General features: G+C 47.6%; 1 protein-coding gene across 1 annotated transcript; it reads left to right on the top strand.

The window, feature by feature from the left end:
- The first annotated feature begins 337 nt into the window (after positions 1 to 337).
- LOC118276456 (uncharacterized) lies at positions 338 to 3,520 on the top strand. The gene is made up of 5 exons (XM_035594782.2): positions 338 to 468; positions 746 to 971; positions 1,572 to 1,723; positions 2,242 to 2,400; positions 3,339 to 3,520. Exons 1-5 carry the CDS (start codon positions 405 to 407, stop codon positions 3,503 to 3,505), a joined length of 768 nt encoding a protein of 255 aa, XP_035450675.1. The 5' UTR covers positions 338 to 404; the 3' UTR covers positions 3,506 to 3,520.
- The last annotated feature ends 16,485 nt before the right edge of the window (positions 3,521 to 20,005 follow it).

Raw genomic sequence — 20,005 nt, 5'->3', positions numbered from 1 at the left:
TCATATGACTCGCTCATTATGTCAATAATTTTTATAATATTTTAGAACATAATTGAGGTATGAGATAGTAAGAACACATTATTTTACTACCCCTTCCTAAGAAAATAACACTCAATGATTCTATTTAAAGGTTGGTTTTCCACAATATAGCAGGATAAGGATAAGACAAAGTCAGGACAAGGTATTAGTACCTGCTATTGAGGCGTCGTTTTTCCTTAAGATTGCCATCAAGTTCACAAAGGGACGATTCGCAATAAGGTCTAGGTAAGATGACCTCGATCATTTTTTCTCTATTTTGCACTAAATGGTTACGTTTGCGTTTATTTTGTGGACTTTATATATGGTAAAGTCTGTGAGACAAGCATCATCTTCAGCAGTACAACCAAGTAATTCATGGTAGAATCATGTTCCTCAAAAAGTCACTGTTTTTAGCGTTCACGGCTTTTGTTTTGTGTGAATCTGGATTCGGTAAGTCAAGTAAATTATTTTGTAGTAGTTGTTTGATAGTTTTTCCTAAAATTGCAATGACTTGTACTTTTTAAGGGGATAACATACTCCCTTATACGCAAGGGTGTTGGCAATTGTGTTATTAGTAGGACCTAATAGGTGAAAAGCCTATTATTGATTTTAAAATCGTCTTATTACTTTCTTTATTTTGCGAAATAGTTCGAAAATTACTCAATCATATTTTAAATAAAATGATATTTATTTGATACACATTTCTTTTTAAAATTCTTCATTTCAGTGGAACAATTACCAAAATGTAAGCTGAGCGACAATGAATGTAAAAGAGGCCTCATTGAGTCTGCACTAAGGATTCTTGCCAAAACGGGACTTCCTGAGAAAGGAATTCCTAAAATCGATCCTTTCTCCATTCACAATGTCTCTCTGTCAATTCCCGATGTTATTGACCTTACTTTAGTCGATGGTCGTGTCAAGGGCATCAAGGATTGCGCTATGAATAAGTTTACGTAAGTAAATAATATTTCTAACTAGCTGGCCCAGCAAACTTTGCGCCGCCTCAAACATTTTTTTCACTCCTTTTAAGTCTTTGACTGCCAATAGAAAACTGTTGAAGGCAAATCCTCCGCTAACGTCGGTCACCGGTGACCACCATGGCGTTCAATGTGTTAAACCTTCCCTGGACTTCCGCAAACAATTCAAATTTTGGTCTTGAATTTTTGTAGTACAAATTTTGCTGGGTCGGTTACTTTATACGTAGAGATAAATATTTTTAATCTTCATGGTAAGAAAAAGTTTAGTACAAATAATGTAATACTACTTTTTGCAAGCTATATTATGATTTTCATGGAACAGGAGACCATATTGCGACCCAATATTATTTTGATTGAAAATATCGATTATTTAATGCCCAAACAACGGAATGGATCTCGACAGCCCACGATAAGCACTAGCAATTGTATCCATTGGATTTCACAGAATTCCTTTAATCTTAATATAGCTTTAAGCATTAATATAATTATGTTCTTAAACGTAAATACATGACAAGAACAAATTGTAAAATACGGGATATTTTATAAGCATAATATGCTTTAATTTATTTCTTCTAGCGCCAGTATTGAAGATGAACATGCTTCTTTGGAAATGACATGTGACATCACAATCAAAGGGCAATATAAAGTATTTTCTGACAGTCCTTTCATCAAGACCTTCTCTGGCGGTGAAACTGTTAATGGCGAAGGAAATGGAAAAGTCAAAATCGGTAACGTTTCTTTTTTTATATAAACCTAATTAATATATGTCACAGTTATGCAGGGGTAGTTTTATAGTAGAGAGAGAGACTTTTGTTAAGCATAAGATGTCTCTTGACTGAGGGTGATTACGACAGCTAGGTACTAAAAATGTACCTAGAAACGACATAATAATATGTTTTGATGAATAATGCTGAAAAATCTCTCTTTTTGGATCCAGATCTTCAGACTCTTGAAACCAATCTAATATACAACCCCAAAGGTACCCTTAAAATGCCATTCAGAATACGGAATACATAGCCAAATACGGATGCAATGGGCGCTAGTGTAGGCGCTAGTGTTGCAGCTCAAGAGTACGAAATTTCACAATATCTACTGATATTGTACGATTAAACGATCGAAATTGGATTCAAGAGTAAGCTCCCTAGTCGAGAATTTATTTATTCATTCTTCTTGCACTAATTTAATATGGGTAATGTGTGAAGTGTCTAAACGATACGCATTGTAAAATGTATTTTATTTGTTCCAGATAAGATATTCCTTAGATTTGACTTCGATTATTTCTTCCAAAATCGAGATGGACAGGTCTACATCAAATGCAAAAATGATAAATTGAAGTATAACTATGACGTCAAAGGGAAAATGGTGTTCTACGCTGATAATTTGTTCATAGGAGGCAAAGAGTCCAGTAAGTACCTTAATCATTTTACTCATTATAATTATTTATAACAGAAAATGTGGCCTTTACCACCACTTGTGAGAAACTGAATTAAAATAAACACTATAAAAATGTTAGTAGGTGCAATTAAATTTTGTTTGTGATCTTTGAGTCCGTTCAATGTTTAAAATAATAACTACTTCTTACATTATGTATTGTATTTCTGATATCTCTTCTTCTATATTTTTACATAATTTTATTGCTAATGCCACTACGCCTGCATTTAAAAAAATATTCATATTCTATGAAATCTTATTTTGTTGTAATCTTGGATTAAATCATGGTCATCCTAGAAATGATATGCAACTTAGTAGTTTCCATAATACATAGTTAATAATAATATAATACCGCCATTTAAGATTATAGTGCCTTGGCTTGATAACTCAAAAGGTTATGAAGTTCAGTAATAATTGACGATGATATTGACTACAAAGAAACTAGTTAGTCAGGTCTTACTCGGAGGTAATTTATAATTATCTTTAACGAAGAGTTTCCGTAATTACCTGTCTATAAGGCTTTGTAATGTAGTTGTGACCTGGAGGTTTAAGACGCCCGCTTCTTATATATGGGGATGAGCATTCAGAGCCTGCCATCGATATGTACCTACCAATGTGATTTTTTCCAAGTTATTCAAACCATCCATTAGCTTCTATCGCCTTGGGCGAGCTGAGAGGGGTTGTCAGACTGGCTAAAAACCACCCCGTTCCTACTCCTGCTTTTCGGGTAGTCCGCTGCTCCAGATCAGGCATCAGTCCTACTAGACCCCATCTGTGATGGTGTGATGGCTTTTTGGTGCACGCGCGGAACGCAATGCGCCGAAATTTCTGATCGACCCTACAGTAGTGATTGTGTCCTTAAATTTTGAAAAATAAAAAATATCTTATTCTTAATTGTAATCTCTTTTCCAGGCAAGTCTGTGATGGACGTGATGAATCAAAATTGGAAGTTCTTGATGACCACATTCGGAAAACTCGCCGCGCACCAGAACTTGGTATTGGAGGAATTTTTTATAGAGGTTAACTTCCTCGCGGTCCGGGCGACCAAGCCAAGACCCTCGTCCCGTTCAGAGTCATAAAACATGACCATGACCTCTTCCCGGATTACGATATCAACGGTTGCAATCGAGGACAACTTGTGCCCCGATGCTGCTCGTTGGCAGGGTGAGTGCACAACGAGCACCGTCCTTGCCTCTCCGCCACGCTACGCTCTCTGCTAAGTCAGAGAGACGGGTGGAAAGACGCTCCCTCGGAGGCGCAGGCCATGTGCCAGCACAAAGCCTGCCGCCTTCGGAACCCATCTCGGATTCTTCCGCTCCGTCCAGAAGTTCGCTACAGGCAATAGTCACTCCAACCCTATCACCCCCGTTAGGGGGACTATTACCTGTACCCAGGGTGCACCGCGGGGAGGTCTTCTGGCACCGCACAGCTCCCCCAGTGGTGCAGGCTCCGGCTGGCGGGCAGGCAGTAAATGCGTCTACAGGACGCAGAAGAGGGAGGAGGGGCGCAACGGCTCAGCAAGCTGCCCCAGTCACAGGCGAGCCCACCCTGCCGGCAAGTGGTGACTGGCAATTAGTTGGCGAGGCGAGGAGAGTCGCCAAAGAGGCGAGGAAGCGCCGCAAGAAAGCGCAGCGGCTGCGGCGCCAGCAGCAGCGCAAGGAGAAGCGCGCTGCGGCCTTGCTTCTCGCCCCTAAGACCGCGGCTGTAGTTATTACGCTACAGCCCGATGCGGTCCAGAAGGGCGTAACGTATGGCGACGTCCTCGCCAAATTGAAGGGGGCGGTGACTCCCGCGGAGTTCGGGGCCCCTGACGGGTTCTCAATGAAGGTGACGGCAACTGGAGCCCGTCTACTTGAGGTCCCCGGCGCGGCCAGCGGCTCCTCCGCCGACGCCCTAGCCGAAAGGATTAGGGCGTGTCTCGGTGCGGAAGAGGTCCGCGTGTCCAGGCCCATCAAGTGCCTAGACGTACGAATATTGGGCCTGGACGACTCCGTGACGGAGCACGAAGTGGTGGCCGCTGTCGCCAGGACGGGAGGGTGCCCTGTTGACCAGGTCAAGGCAGGCACCATCCGTCCCCGGCGGCACCGAGACGAAGCCAACGAGGACCGTCTGTACGAGGCGTACAAGGTGGCAAAGGCGGCCCTCAAGTCAGCTATCGGCGCCGCCAAAGACGCAGCGAGAGCCGAGCTGCTGGAGACACTAGACGGCGATCCATTCGGGAGACCATACAGGGCGGCGCGTAACAAACTGCGCCCCTCAGGTCCCCCGGTGACCGAGACCCTTGAGCCTTCATTGCTGGATGAGGTGGTGCTGTCCCTGTTCCCGCGCAGGAACGCCGATTTCACCCCTCCAGCAATGAACCCCCCTCGGGGGAGGCCCCTAGCGGAAGAGGAGGAACATGTTCCATCTGTCACCGACACCGAGGTCCACACGGCGTTGGTCCGTCTACGGGCAAAGAAAACTGCCCCCGGCCCTGACGGTGTCCCCGCAAGGGTGGTGGCCATTGCCGCCTCCCAAATGGAGGAGCGGTTTCGGGACCTCTTCAGCGCGTGTATCGCATCGGGGAGGTTTCCGAAACCCTGGAAGGAGGGGCAACTTTGCCTGCTGCGCAAAGACGGACGCCCGGCGGACTCCCCCTCGGCATACCGGCCCATCGTTCTGCTCGATGAGGTCGGTAAAATGTTCGAGGGGATCATCGCCGCCCGCCTCAACCGTCACTTAGTGAGCGTAGGGCCGGACCTGTCAGACGCCCAGTACGGCTTTCGGGCTCAGCGGTCGACGGTGGACGCATTAAGTCGCCTCAAGGGCGAAGTCAAGGAGGCCATAGGGGAAGGGGATGGACTGTTGGCTGTATCATTTGACATAGCCAACGCGTTTAATTCCATTCCCCATTCAACCATCCTCGAGGCGCTTCGATTTCACGGAGTGCCCCAGTACCTCCGAGATCTGCTGGCCAACTACCTGGAGGATAGGGCTATCCTCCTTGTGGATAGGGAGGGAGAGGTTAGGCGCTACACCGTAGAGACCGGCGTTCCGCAGGGGTCAGTGTTAGGACCCCTTCTATGGAATGTCGGTTTCGACTGGCTCCTGCGGGGAACGCTCCTTCATAGGACGAGTGTCATATGTTACGCGGATGACACTCTCCTCACAGCCCGCGGGAGCTTCACAACAGCGGCCAGTCTGGCATCAGCGGGCGGCTCCCTGGTTGCGCATAGGATCCGCTGCCTGGGGCTGACGGTGGCGCTGCACAAAACCGAGGCCGTGTTCTTCCACGGCCCGAGGCAGCGCCCCTCCCGGCGCCCACATCTATGTGGACGGCACCAGGGTCGCAGTTGAGGGCCAGATGAAATATCTGGGCCTCATCCTAGACAGCAGGTGGCGCTTCGGCCCGCATTTCGCCGAGTTGTCCAAGCGACTCCTAAAGACCGCGAATGCCCTCTCGTGGCTTATGCCAAATCTGGGGGGGCCCAGCGCACGATGCCGGCGTTTATACGCCGGCATACTCAGGAGCATGGCCCTTTATGGGGCTCCGATTTGGACGGACTCCCTGCACAGGAGGGAGAACGCCACCGCCCTTCGTGTGCCCCAAAGGGCTATCGCTCAGCGGGTGGCGCGGGCCTACCGCACAGTGGGCTTCGCGGCGGCATGCGCACTGGCGGGCACACCTCCGTGGGAGCTGGAGGCGTGGGTGCTCGCCAGAGTCTATGACTGGACAGCAGAGCGGAGGGCGCGTGGAGAGCGCCCGGCTCATGAGGTGAGGCAGGAGGCCAAGGAGGCCATCGTCGGCCATTGGGCTGACGACCTAGCCGCTGCTGCTTTTGGCAGACGGACGCTTGACGCCATCGGGCCAGTTCTCCAGGCTTGGCTCGAGCGGCCGTTTGGTTTCCTCTCCTTCCGCCTGGTGCAGGTGATGACAGGCCATGGCTGTTTTGGCTCATACCTGCACCGCATCGGGCGGGAGGAGAGCCCGTCGTGCCACCACTGCGGTGCGATAGCGGACACGGTGCGGCATACTGTGGAAGAGTGTCCATCGTGGTCCGAACCGCGCCAAGATCTGGTTGCGGCGGTCGGAGCAGACCTCTCGCTCCCTTCTATTGTTCGCATTATGCTGGGGAGTGAGGAGGCATGGGCGGCGGTCGCCTCTTTCTGCGAGTGCGTAATATCGCGGAAGGAGGCGGCGGAACGTGAGCGAGAGGAGGACGCCCTCGCTCCAGCGCTTCGTCGAAGACGAACTGGTAGGAGAAGACGATAACACCACCGTCTTCTCCCTCCCGGGGGTGAGTAGCGGGTGCTAGGCGCGGGGGCGCCTACACCTGCATTGCACTACTCACCTCTCGCGGGACGGGAGCGGTTAGCACACGACCGTTCCCGATGCCCCTTCCCCATGCTAGGGAGGGGCTTGTAATGGCCTGCCACCATAGGTGGGCTCCGCCGAGGGGGTTCTGGTAGTAAAGGTTCAGCCGGTCTCCCAGACCCCCTAATTGGCGATGCGGGTGTGCTCCTGGGTTTTTTAGTGGGTATGCCGGCTTCTACCGGAGAGTCCCACATATCCCTCCCGTCCCCCGACGGGCGGACGATACATAAAGTATTTTTCCCAGGGTCAAAAAAAAAAAAAAAAAAAAAAAAAAAAAAAAAAAAAAGGCACCATCCGTCCGGACAACTCGGGGCTGCGCACGGTGGTGGTAAGCTGCCCCGTGACAGCGGCCAAAAAGATTAAGGAGGGCAGAAGGCTCCTGGTGGGGTGGGTCTCGGCGCAGGTCAAGCTGCTCGAGGCCCGGCCTCTGAGGTGCTACCGCTGCCACGTGGGCCACCACGTGAGCGTTAAATGCACCTCGGAGGTTGACCGCAGCGACCGCTGCTTCCGCTGCGGTCAGCCCGGTCATAGGGCCGGCTCGTGCACCGCCCCGCTGCACTGCGACGCATGTGCGGCGGCTGGCAAGCCGGCCAATCACCGGGCCGGGAGCAAGGCCTGCTCCCCGCCTACCAAACCCAGGGGTAAGGGTAGGCCCTCCGCCGCCCCCGTCGTTTCCGCCACCGCCGCCGCCGCAGTCGCCACTGCTACCGCCGCCGCGGCCACCGCCAGCCGTAATGCCGCCAGGGAGGAGGTCGTGATTATTATTTATTATTATTTATTTACAAATTTACATATATAACATTACAGCATACGCCAATACGTTATACAGCCAATAGAATAGTTAACGTTAAGATACAACTAAAAAACAAAAAAAAAAAAAAAAAATACACCTAAATAGTAATTAAACATAGACAAAAAACATAAACACAAAAAATAAACATATCTTTACAAAATACATAATATTATTTTTTATTACCTAACATCCATCCTCTCACAAAATCTTAAACATTCACGACACACATCTATCCATCTCATTGCAAACAAATCACACTCCGGTGCTGAGGTCAGGAGAGAATTGAGCATGGTGAGTACTCGGACCAGCGGAGAATTAGCATGTGCCACTGTACGCGCTTCCGGGACCGCCAATAAGGGATGCTGACGCGGCCGAAGTTGGTGTGTAAGCAGCCTCGGTACCGACAACCGCACTACCCGACTTACAATCTCTGGACAGTCAGATTCTCCTCGCAACGTCCTACAGATCATAATCATTAAGGAGTAATTACGTCTCACCTCGAGAGAGTTAAACCGCAACATGCCTAATAAAAACTTAGTGGGGTAAAGAAAAGGGTAATAGCCAAACCGTTTTTTGTACAAAAACCTCAAAAATGCCTTTTGTACTTTTTCAACCATTAGAGCGTAAGTAGTCTCATACGGATTCCATACCAAAGACGCAGATTCCAGCTTACTTCTAACAACAGCCATGTACACCAGCTTAATTGCTGCTATATTATCAAATTCACGCATATTGCGAATTACAAATCCTAACCTACGATATGAGTCTTTGGTAACCTCCCGCATGTGGTCATGAAAAGTAAGACGAGGATCGAACAACACCCCTAAATCTTTCACAGAATAGACACGTTGGATCCTCTCTCCTCCCAAATGGTATTCCATATGTATAGGTTTGTGAGCTCTAGTGAAAGACATCACATTACATTTGGCTGTGTTGAAATTTAGATGGTTTTTTATGGACCAATTACTTACGGAATCTATGTCACTCTGCAATGATTCGGTGTCTGCTATATTCCGAACACCGTACACCAGTTTGAGATCATCTGCATAAAGTAAGCACCTAGCATGTTTAAGGGAAGCTTCTAAGTCATTCACCATTAGGCCAAATAGCATTGGTCCCAAAATCGAGCCTTGACTGACTCCAGAACGAGTGTGATATGGAGCCGAAACAAAATATCCATGCCTCACATACTGCCGGCGATCGCGCAAATAACTGGCAAAGAACCCAAGAAGCTTAGGAGAAAATCCCATTCCACACAACTTACGTAGTAGAACATCATTGTCAACCCTGTCGAACGCCTTTTTGAAGTCGAAATAGATAACATCGACCTGAATGTTATTATCTAAGTGTTGCGAGACAAGATCGACTAACGTTAAAAGGTTAGTATTTACAGAGCGGTTCAGTCTAAAGCCATGTTGTGAATCGCATAGATAAGGCTGTATTTGAGTACTAAGATGTTTGTGCAATATGGATTCAAATAATTTTGGTAAGGATGAGAGTATCGCTATGGGTCTATAGTTTTCTATGAGTGTATGATCGCTTGTTTTGGGGATAGGTTGCACACGCGAAACTTTCCAACGTTTAGGATATGTCCCTGTGCTCAACGCTAAGTTGAATATATGAACCAGCGGCGACCTCAAGGATTCCATACAACCCTTAATAATGTATGGAGGTACATTATCAGGGCCAACAGCACTATTCGGTTTCAAATTACTAATGCTGGTGTCAAAATCTTTGCTGGTTATTTCGTTAATGTGTACTAAACTTGCTGTATGATTCTGACCATCACTCAAATTCGTACAATCAAGAAGGGGCGCGTCCGGTAGAAAAACGCTTGCAAAAAATCTGGAGAAGGCTTGCGCTGCATCACTGCCTTCATATTCCACCCCGTTGTAACTAACTTTAGGTACAAAACCGCCTCTGTTTTTCAAACTATTTACGTGCTGCCAAAACGCGGCAGGATCACGATTAAGTTTACGCTGTATGCGACTTAAGTAGTCCTTGTAGGTACCTGACATGATTTTTTTAACATACGATCTTAAACGAGAAAACTCTAGATATGTTTCGATATTTCGTGTAGCTTTCCATTGGCGATGCAATTCAGCCTTTTGTTTTATAATATTTATTAACTCAGCGGTGTACCATACCGGATACCGCCTATTCGGTTTGCTGGATCTCAACTTTTTAGGGACACATTCATCGAATATGGAATAAATATTATTGTAAAAGCAATCAACAGCGTCATCAACATTGTAAGCATCAAATATTTCCTGCCATGATGTTTCTGAGATCCGCTTATACAATAGGTCATAATTTGCTTTGGCAAAGTTCCAATCTCTTTGCAAGTCAACATTACTAGGACTAGTTTTTTCGGTATTTAGTTGATTTAACTTATAATTACGCTCAAAATATATATCCAGAGGGGGATGATAGTTATCACGCTTTGGAACAAGGCCTCCGCAATTAATCTCAAGCACATCAACATGGTCAACACCGTCCGACATCAACACTACATCCAGTTTACCTCCATACGCGTTAACAACTTCATTCCTTTCTGACAATCCACAAACAGACAAAAAATAACAATAATAACTTAAAATACTAGTAGAGGCATACTTAGGATTTAAATTTAAATCTCCAACAATAATAACTGCACCTTTAATGTCATTAATAACTGATTCAACCTTTTGGAACCACTGCATGTACACCGCATCAGACGCTCTTGGATGGATATACACAACACATACATAAATCGTGTCAGAGTCTGTTACAATCTGTGCCCAAAGGTCCTCGCCATCCGAAGTCTCCAAATCCACACGTCTGGTAGCTCTGATACCGGGTCGTGTAAGTAGAATAACTCCACCACCAGTGCCATAGACACGATCCCGACGCAGTATACTCCAGTCACTACCAGTTAATTCGGAGTCTATCACTGAGCTGGTAAGAAATGTCTCAGTTACCGCAATGATATCACACTCAAGTGTTGAAAGATTTTGTCTGAAAAATGACAACTTCGTGTTCAAGCCTCTAACATTCTGATAAATTATATTTACTTTTCGGTTTTCCTTAGGATATTTGGTTTTAATTTGTTGTTGCTGTTTGTCTAGTATTTGGTTGCCTTCGAAAAAACCAATCTTTTACTCGAGCGTTAGTAGGCCAGGTTTCCGGTGACATACACCTCTCATAGCACTCGGGTGGAATGCCAACTTTAAAAGATTTGTAGTCGCCCCTAGACTTGAGCTCCTCTACAGTACATGTCACATCTGGAAATAGTTTTTGGAGGTATGCTGGAAATAGTTTTTGGAGGTATGCTTGAATGTCGTCTCCACACGATATCATGTTCCAAAGATGGATATATTTGCGAAATTCTACCGCTTTGAGCATGGTAACATCAGGACCCGCGGTGCCCCGTATAGCACTTATACGTTTCGGCTTATTCTTACGAACTTCTGTCCATCCCTCGTCTGCAGAATTGGTATTAAATGTCTGTGATAGTGGCGCGACACCTTTTTGCCCAAGTACAGCACCTACAATGTTCTCTTTAGATGAAGCCGGTGTTACTACCACTGGAGGCACAAATACCTGCTCTTCATTGTTGTTGTCCGCCCGTATGATAACAGGTTTGGCTGCTGAAACTTCTGAAACTTCCCGCGGTTTGGAGGGTGCTTGTTGCGGCTTGGACTTTGTTTTCTGTTTTGGTTTGATCTTAATAGTTTGTACTTCGGTAATTTTAATTTCATCCCCAAAAGCCTCAGATTGCGTAGATTGCATAGGTTGCATACATTGCATACACGGAGCAGCAACATGGCCGCAGATACCATGAGAAGCATCATTTAATTTTTCAAATGTCTCAAGTTTCTCGTTGCATATCTCAATCTGTTTTGTACACACTGTTAATGCTGATTGATATTTGCCAATAGTTGCCAGAGCCTCCATTAGTTGTTCAGATAAGAAATTAATTTGTTCTCGCAGAAGCTGCATCTCCATCCCCATATTATTAGGCAACTGTTGCGAAGATTGCGGGGCGGGGGTGTTACTTTTATTTCGAACGGAGACAAACTTCTGCGAGATAGGTGTTAATGCAGGGATAGGTATATCGTCGTTACAACCCCCTCTCTTTACAGCACAACAACACTCAGGGCAAACCCATGCAGCCCTTTCATCAAGCGCAAGCTCACGATTATTGCAGAGGTAATGATAGACTTTCATACATGTATCAATGGTACATTCAAGATAAGCATCCCCAGGCAGCAACTCCGTATTACATGCAGCAAAAATCATTTTTCTTAAGTTAAATCAGCGATTGTAATATAGCAGAAATATTTATTTTAAATAAAGCGGGTGATATTCAAAACAAGCGTCCAGTGGCCGGGCGGTCGTAAGCCGATGCACGTACCTCTATTCCAGTATGCGTGTGTGCGCGCGTGTGTGCGTAGCAGCGGGGCACCCGCGGGTTGTCGTAGGTCAGGAACAATATTCGTTAGAAGAAATTTTAAATAGTAATCTTGTAATTACTCTTGATCCAGGTCGAGTTTCAATTTGAAGTAAATTAAGTTCTATTGTCCACTTTCTAAGCTTTATACCGATATAACTCACTTGCACTTTAATAAACTTTAGACTGCTTTTACAAATAAAAAACTACGGAACAAAATCAAAACGCTGTTGCGTTGACGCTAGCTCGGACGAGACTCTTTGATGAGCCTAGGTGGTGGATTGTCAGTAATGACTCCATTCCGCCTCCTCCAGGCAAATATCAACCACTGCGCCGCCGCTCAGGACCTTCTACTCCAGAGCATGGCGCAGTGGTCAATAAATGTCGCTGTGGTCTCCGAGCCGTATTTCGTCCCGCCCAGGGATCACTGGGTTGCGGACTTGGACGGCTCGGTGACCATCATCTCGTCGGCCGCCGCCGGTACCCCGACTCTCGAGAGCGCTCAAAGAGGCCGGGGTTGTGTCGCAGCACGGTTCGGAGAGATCGCTGTGGTGGGCGTGTATTTCTCTCCGAACCGAACTCTCGTCGAGTTCCACAACTCCCTGAGGGAGTTGGTTGACGTCGTCGTCGGGTTCCGTTCCCTCCCCGTGCTTGTCCTCGGGGACTTCAATGCCAAGAACTTGGCTTGGGGTTCCCGGATCACTGACACGCGGGGTAGGATGGTGGAAGACTGGGCTCTGGAGACAGGCCTAGTCGTCCTGAACCGGGGTTCTGTCCCCACGTGTGTGCGGATGCAGGGTGAGGTGCTCGTTCGCCAGCCCCGCTCTGTCACCGCGTGTCGTTGACTGGCGCGTTATGGAGGAGGTGGAGACGTTTTCTGACCACCGGTACATCCGGTTCAACGTCTCCGCCGAGTCCGCGGACCCGCCAGTCAGACAGGCCCCATGTGGCCCGCGTTGGGCGCTAAGACAGCTGGACCGGGAGCTTTTCCTGGAAGCCGCAATCGTACAGGCCTGGGTGATACCACCAGACAGGCCTGCCGACGTCGATGAGGAAGCAAGATGGCTCCAGGACGCCATGTCCAAAATATGTGACGTGGCGATGCCCCGGGTCCGGCCAGGTCAGCGCAAGCGCCAGGTGTACTGGTGGTCGCAAGAGTTAGCTGCTCTACGCAGTACGTGCGTTACTGCGCGACGCCGGTACACCAGGCACCGCAGGCTCCGTATCCGCGCTCCAGACGCGGAGGTAAGAGAGGCGGATTTGTACGAGGGGTACAAGGCGGCAAAGGCCGCCCTAAAAGCGGAGATTTGGCGGGCTAAAGAGGAAGCCCGCCGGGAGATGCTGGAGACTCTGAACAGAGATCCATGGGGGCGCCCCTATCGGATGGTGCGCGATAAGCTCCGCACCTGGGCTCCCCCGCTGACTCAGAGTCTCCGGCCAGAAATCGTGGAAGAGGTGGTCGGCGCCTTGTTCCCCCGACTACGGAGGGGCTTCACCCCTCCATCCATGACTCCGCCCCCTGCGGTGCCCAATGCGGGCCACAGCGACGACGACGACGACATCGTTCCGGAGGTGACCGAGGCAGAAATGAGAGCGGCGGTGCGCCGGATGGGCGCCAAGAACACCGCCCCAGGACCCGATGGCCTGCATGGCAAGGCGTGGGTCCTGGCCTCAGAGGCTCTCGGGCCTCGATTATTAGGTCTTTACAGCGCATGCTTGGAGAGGGGCCAGTTCCCACTTCAGTGGAAGACGGGAAAACTGGTCCTCGTGAAGAAGCCGGGGCGCCCTGCGGACTCTCCGTCCGCATACCGGCCCATTGTGCTGCTCGACGAGGTGGGAAAAGTCTTCGAAAGGATCATTTCAAACCGCCTCGTCGCGCACCTGTCTGGATTCGGGCCGGACCTCGCGGATGGACAGTTCGGCTTCCGCAGAGGGCGCTCCACGGTGGACGCCATCATGCGCGTAAGAGACCTCACGACGGGGAATGCAGTGTCCAGGGGTGGGGTCGTTGTGGCGGTGTCTCTGGACATCGCCAACGCTTTCAATTCCCTACCCTGGAGCTGCATACTGGAGGCACTCCGGTACCACCGGGTGCCTACCTATCTCCGTCGTGTTATCGAGGCCTACCTGACGGATAGGTTCGTCACCTACCCCGGTCACCAAGGTGAGTGGAACCGGCGAGAGATGTCGCGCGGTGTTCCACAGGGTTCGGTTTTGGGGCCGCTCCTGTGGAACATCGGTTACGACTGGGTGCTGCGCACCGACCTCCCGAACGGTGTCAGCGTAGTCTGCTACGCCGACGACACGCTGGTGCTAGCGCACGGGAGGTCGCACCAGGCGGCGGCCAATTTAATGGCGAGAGCGGTTGCGACGGTCGTTGCAAGGATCCGGCAATTGGGACTCGAGGTGGCGCTCCACAAGTCCGAGGCCATGTGTTTTCATGGCCGCGGAAACGCGCCACCTCCGGATGGGTCCCAAATAACGGCAGGAGGGGTTACCATCGGCGTCGAGACGACGATGAAGTACCTAGGACTCGTCCTCGACAGTCGATGGAACTTCGTGGAGCATTTCCGACGTTTGGCTCCTAAGTTGGAACGGACGGGGGCTGCGCTTAAGCGGCTCCTGCCTAACCTCGGGGGGCCAAATGCCTCCTGCCGGAGGTTGTACGCGGGGATCGTGCGATCCATGGCCCTCTACGGAGCCCCTGTGTGGGCGCCGAACCTGATGCGGCGGCCAGCTCGGGCGCTGCTCACGTCCCAGAGGGTCATGGCCATTCGAGTGATCCGCGGATATCGCACGATCTCCGGAGAGGCGGCCAACCTCCTTGGCGGACTCCCGCCGTGGGATTTGGAGGCGAAGGTGCTCGCGCGCGTCTTTAGTTTGCGCGCCGACGCGCGTCGCCGGGGCGAAACTCCACTGCCGCGCCAGATTAATGCGTGGCGGGATGAGCTCCGGCGCGATCTCATGGCGGAATGGCAGCAGCGACTGTCGCAACCAAGGGCTGGGCTCGCTATTATTGCAGCGGTAAGTCCCCTCTTTGAGGAGTGGCTAGAGAGGCGCCACGGCGTCCTCACCTACCGCCTGACGCAGGTGCTTACCGGACATGGAAGCTTCGGTAGGTTCCTGTTTCTGATTGGGCGGGAGGAAACGCCCGGGTGTCATCACTGCGAAGACCGCCCGGAGGACACGGTGGAACATACGCTTGCGGTCTGCCCTGCGTGGGCTGAGCACCGCCGTGTCCTCAGGGATGTGGTCGGCGACGGCGCCCTCTCGCGTCCGGCACTGATACAAGCCATGGTGCGGAGCGAGGGGGACTGGGATGCCGTCTCCTCCTTCTGCGAAGCAGTCATGCTAGCTAAGGAGGAGGCGGGGCGCGTGAGAGAACGAACCTCCTCACGCCCCAGCCGTCGCGAGAGACACTCCGGGCGTCGGGGATCGCGCGACGATCTCCGGCCACCGTAAGTGCGGGTCTGCGGACGGTGAGCAAGGGTAGCTCGCCGCCCGACCAGAACCAGACCCGTGCGTGCGGCGCGTCGCGTTCTGCGCGCGCCTCAAAGAGCCATCAGACCACCACAGATGGGGCCCAGTAGGGCTGATGCCTAATCCGGAGCTGCGGACTACCTAGCGGGTTTACCGGGGCTCCGGCTCGACGGGCAGGAGTAGGAACGGGGTGGTTTTTAGTCAGTAAGAGTCTGACACTCCCTCTCGCCTCGCCCAAGGCGGGAGAAGTCATTGGATGATTTTCCACCCTCAAAAAAAAAAAAAAAAAAAAGCCCTCGGTTGCGACAGTCGTTGCTTCCATTCCGCCATGAGATCCCGCCGGAGCTCATCCCGCCACGCACTAATCTGGCGCGGCAGTGGACTTTCGCCCCGGCGATGCGCCTCCGCACGTAGGCTGTATACGTGCGCGAGCACTTTCGCCTCCAGATCCCACGGCGGTGATCCCGCAAGGAGGTTAGCCGCCTCCCCGGAGATCGTGCGGTATCCACGGATCATCCGAATGGCCATGACCCTCTGGGATGAAACCAGCGCACGAGCTGGTCGTCGCCGTAGATTTGGCGCCCACACCGGGGCCCCATAGAGGGCCATGGACCGCACGATCCCCGCGTATAACCTCCGGCAGGAGGCGTTTGGTCCCCCAAGGTTGGGTAGGAGCCGCTTTAGGGCAGCCCCCGTCCGTTCCAACTTGGGAGCCAAACGTCGGAAATGTTCCTCGAATTTCCACCGACTGTCGAGGACGAGTCCCAGGTACTTCATCGTCACCTCGACGCCGATGGAAACCCCTCCTGCCATGATCTGGAACCCACCCGGAGGTGGCGCATTCCCGCGACCATAAAAGCACATGGCCTCGGACTTATGAAGCGCCACCTCGAGTCCCAGCTGCCGGATCCTTTCAACGACTATCGCAACCGCTCTCATCATCAGGTTGGCCGCCGCCTGGTGCGACCTCCCATGTGCTAGTACCAGTGTATCGTCAGCGTAGCAAACCACGCTGACGCCGCTCGGGAGGTCGGTGCGCAGCACCCAGTCGTAGCCTATGTTCCACAGGAGCGGTCCCAGGACCGATCCCTGTGGAACACCGCGCGACATCTCTCGCCGGTTCCACTCACCTCGGTGACCGGGGTAGATGACGGATCTGTCCGTCAGATAAGCCTCGACTATACGACGGAGATAGGTAGGCACCCGATGATATCGTAGTGCCTCCAAAATGCAGCTCCAGGGCAGAGAGTTAAAGGCGTTGGCGATGTCCAAAGACACCGCCACGACGACTCTACCCCTGGACACTGCAGACCCCGTCGTAACGTAAAATATGAAATAGTAAAATCGTTATAGTAAAATCTGAAGGAAATACAAAGATTCTTGACACTTTACAGGGAGTGTGAGAGGTTACACATTCCCCTCTCTATTTTTTATCCAGCGGTACAAAAACGTTGCGAGTTGTCCACATTTTAATGTTCTTTCTGAGTGCTTATAGCCTATATAGATTTAGCCCTTTTTACTTGGACAACCGCATTATGACATCTCCTCTTTGTACTTGCTTCATGAGAATATACTAAATGGATTTAAAACTATTAGACACTATCATCCATTACTATCTACATTTTTTACCCCAGTACTTAAAAATCTAATCTGGGATTAGATTTTTAAGATTTTGAATCTAGTTATTAGAGGGAATAAAACACAAAATAAAAAGTGTTATACTACAATGAGTATTAATCATCACAATTCCACATTATTGACTGGCACGTTTTAGTACCTGATAAGGAATTTCTCCTAATTTAGCTGGTTCACCATCCACTACACGAGGAACCCATATCTTATCATCAAATTTCAAATCGTCTTCTTCATAAAAATATTCTGGATATGGGAAAAATTCATCATCATCATATGTCGCATTTTCATCTGCATAACAATTTTCTGGATACAAAATTATTAAATACTAGCTTTTGCCCGCGACTTCGTTCGCGTGGAATAGTGACTTCCGGCAAATTTTTGGTTTTAACCACATAGATCCCGATCTCGCGGGATCTCTTCAAAAATGAGATGTGGAAGATATTCCAGGGAACTCTTCAAAAATCAACATAATGAGCTCTGCGTTTGAATTTAATAGATGTATACTCACTTAGGGCATTGAAAAAATAGTTTAAAAACGGACTTAAACTAACTTAAAACTAAAGAAAGCTACGAATTACGAATTTATAACAATTAAAAAAGAAACTATATTACAACCTATCCTCTATGCTATAATAACCAAGCTTAAACTAAATAATTTAAAAGAAACGACTTAAATCTAATCTAATTAATTTATAAATTAGACTTACAATTTTATTAAACAAACTAACTATAGTAACTACTAATAATCGATATCAAACTAACCCTACGTTAAATAGTTTAACCAAAAAACCAGGAAAACCCAACAAATAAACTTATTAATTGACAAATACAACGAAACCAATTTAGAATATACGAAACAGCAGGACCACTACAGACAAATAATCATACGACTGATAATACACTTTTTCTACGATAGTACCGAAGCGCTCGGCCGATACCCAACCAAATGAATGTAACGAAACCATAGCGCGATCTATTTCGATCCCAACGCCATCTATCGAGGATAAAGACAACTTGGATTATTTATTTATACTCCGTTCGGGCATTTTCTTTGTACTAAAAGTTTAATTATATTGATATTATTTTTTTCATACCTTTTTACTATTTATTTACTTTTTTCGATGAATTAAAACAATAACATGAACCGAAGTCGTGTAACGATCGACATAGAATTATCTATACTCCGTTAGAGCATTTTCTTTGTACTAAATGTTTTATTATATTGATATTATTTTTTTCATACCTTTTTACTATTTATTTACTTTTTTTCGATGAATTAAAACAATAACATGAACCGAAGTCGTGTCACGATCGACATAGAATTATTTATAAATAATTTATTTCTTATTTTTATTTTTTGATTTTTGAAATAAAAATATATCTATGTCCTTTCTAAGGTCCTAAACTATATCTGTACCAAATTTCAACCAAATCCGTCAAATAGTTGCGGAGATTAATGGTATAAGCATAGAATGTTCGACGTGATTCTTTAATTTGACATAACTTTTTATTTATGAACCGATTGACATGAAACAAACACTAAATGTAAATTTAAGCATCCCACAATATATTCGTGAAAACCGCATCCAACTCGGATCAGCCGTTTCTGAGATTAGCGCGCACAGACGAACAGACAAACAGACAAACAGACAAACAGACAAACAGACAAAAAAAAAGTTAATTACATTTTTGGGTTCCACATCGACATAACAATAACCCCTGCTATTTTTTTTATTTTTATTTTCAATGTACAGACAGCACTTTTCTACGATTTTATTATATGTATAGATAATAAAAATTTGATAATCATGACATTGTTTTTGCTCTTGAATCGCAAGCGAGTCTTCAAATCATTAAAGAAACGTGTTTATTTTTGAAACGTAACCTCAATAAAAAGTTATTGAAATGTCAAAAATGTGTAGTACTAAATGTCATAATAGATAGCTAAATATAATCTGTGTATTGTACTTGCATGAAAGTATTTGCTTGGTGGAAACCTGTAACGGTGGAAGGTGAATACCATAATATGGTATTCACCTTCCACCGTTCCTTCGAAGATCTATGGAATATATTATATTCCATAGATCTTCGAGAAAAAGTTTCAATAGTTGCTTTTCTCTCTGTTTGAGATAAAACAAAACTACATGTAGTTCTGAGAGACCAGTAGTACGAGTTTCTTTTACGTTGTGTCATTGTAAAGTTCAAGGTAAAGATCTTAGAATAAAACACATGAATGAATTAAATACAATATATTTCTGTAATAATAACGAATGTCGACAAAAGTACATACATTGAATCAATTGTAATTTCAATTGCAAAATTTATTTTCTAACACAACATACGCAACGAACACATACTTCCAGATTTGTCTAAGATCTCTCTTAACAAATAGGCATCGTAAAGGTTTGTCTACAACTTTGGTAGCGGCACGTTGGCAGCCGGTGTCGTGTACACATCATTTTCTAAGGATCTTATTAGGTAACGCTCTGTAGTTTCTATCTAAGTATCCCCATTGGTCAAATGTAAGATGTTTAGGTATTTATGTAAGTATGTACAAACGGTAAAACGAGAAGTGGATATAAAGGTTTTCGAATGCACGCAGTAGAATTTTTTTTTCGTTTACGAGGTGGTGGTTTCTTTATTGGTTTTTTTACTACGAAGGAAACAAAGTCATCTTTTATGAAATCGAGGTATTTGGAAACTCTAGTGAAGAATGAATAAGATGACGTCACGTGGCCGCTGATGACACCAACCAATACACCTTTGTTATTTTCATTTCGATCACCTATATTCTTACATACCAGAGGACCACCAGAATCTCCCTGCAAAACAAATATTTTAGCTGTAGTGTAGATTTCTGATGATGATAAGCAATTTCTACATTG

The sequence above is a fragment of the Spodoptera frugiperda genome, chromosome 31, assembly GCF_023101765.2.
Source record: "Spodoptera frugiperda isolate SF20-4 chromosome 31, AGI-APGP_CSIRO_Sfru_2.0, whole genome shotgun sequence".
Lineage (NCBI taxonomy): Eukaryota > Metazoa > Arthropoda > Insecta > Lepidoptera > Noctuidae > Spodoptera > Spodoptera frugiperda.
The sequence above is the reverse complement of the archived record's forward strand: the minus strand, read 5'-3'. Positions and strand labels throughout refer to the sequence as shown.

Coding starts and splice junctions, on each gene's coding strand:
- LOC118276456 (XM_035594782.2), top strand. CDS start 405: ATGTTCCTCAAAAAGTCACTGTTTTTAGCGTTCACGGCTTTTGTTTTG. Junction 972..1,571: donor TGCGCTATGAATAAGTTTAC/GTAAGTAAATAA, acceptor TATTTCTTCTAG/CGCCAGTATTGAAGATGAAC. Junction 2,401..3,338: donor CATAGGAGGCAAAGAGTCCA/GTAAGTACCTTA, acceptor TCTCTTTTCCAG/GCAAGTCTGTGATGGACGTG.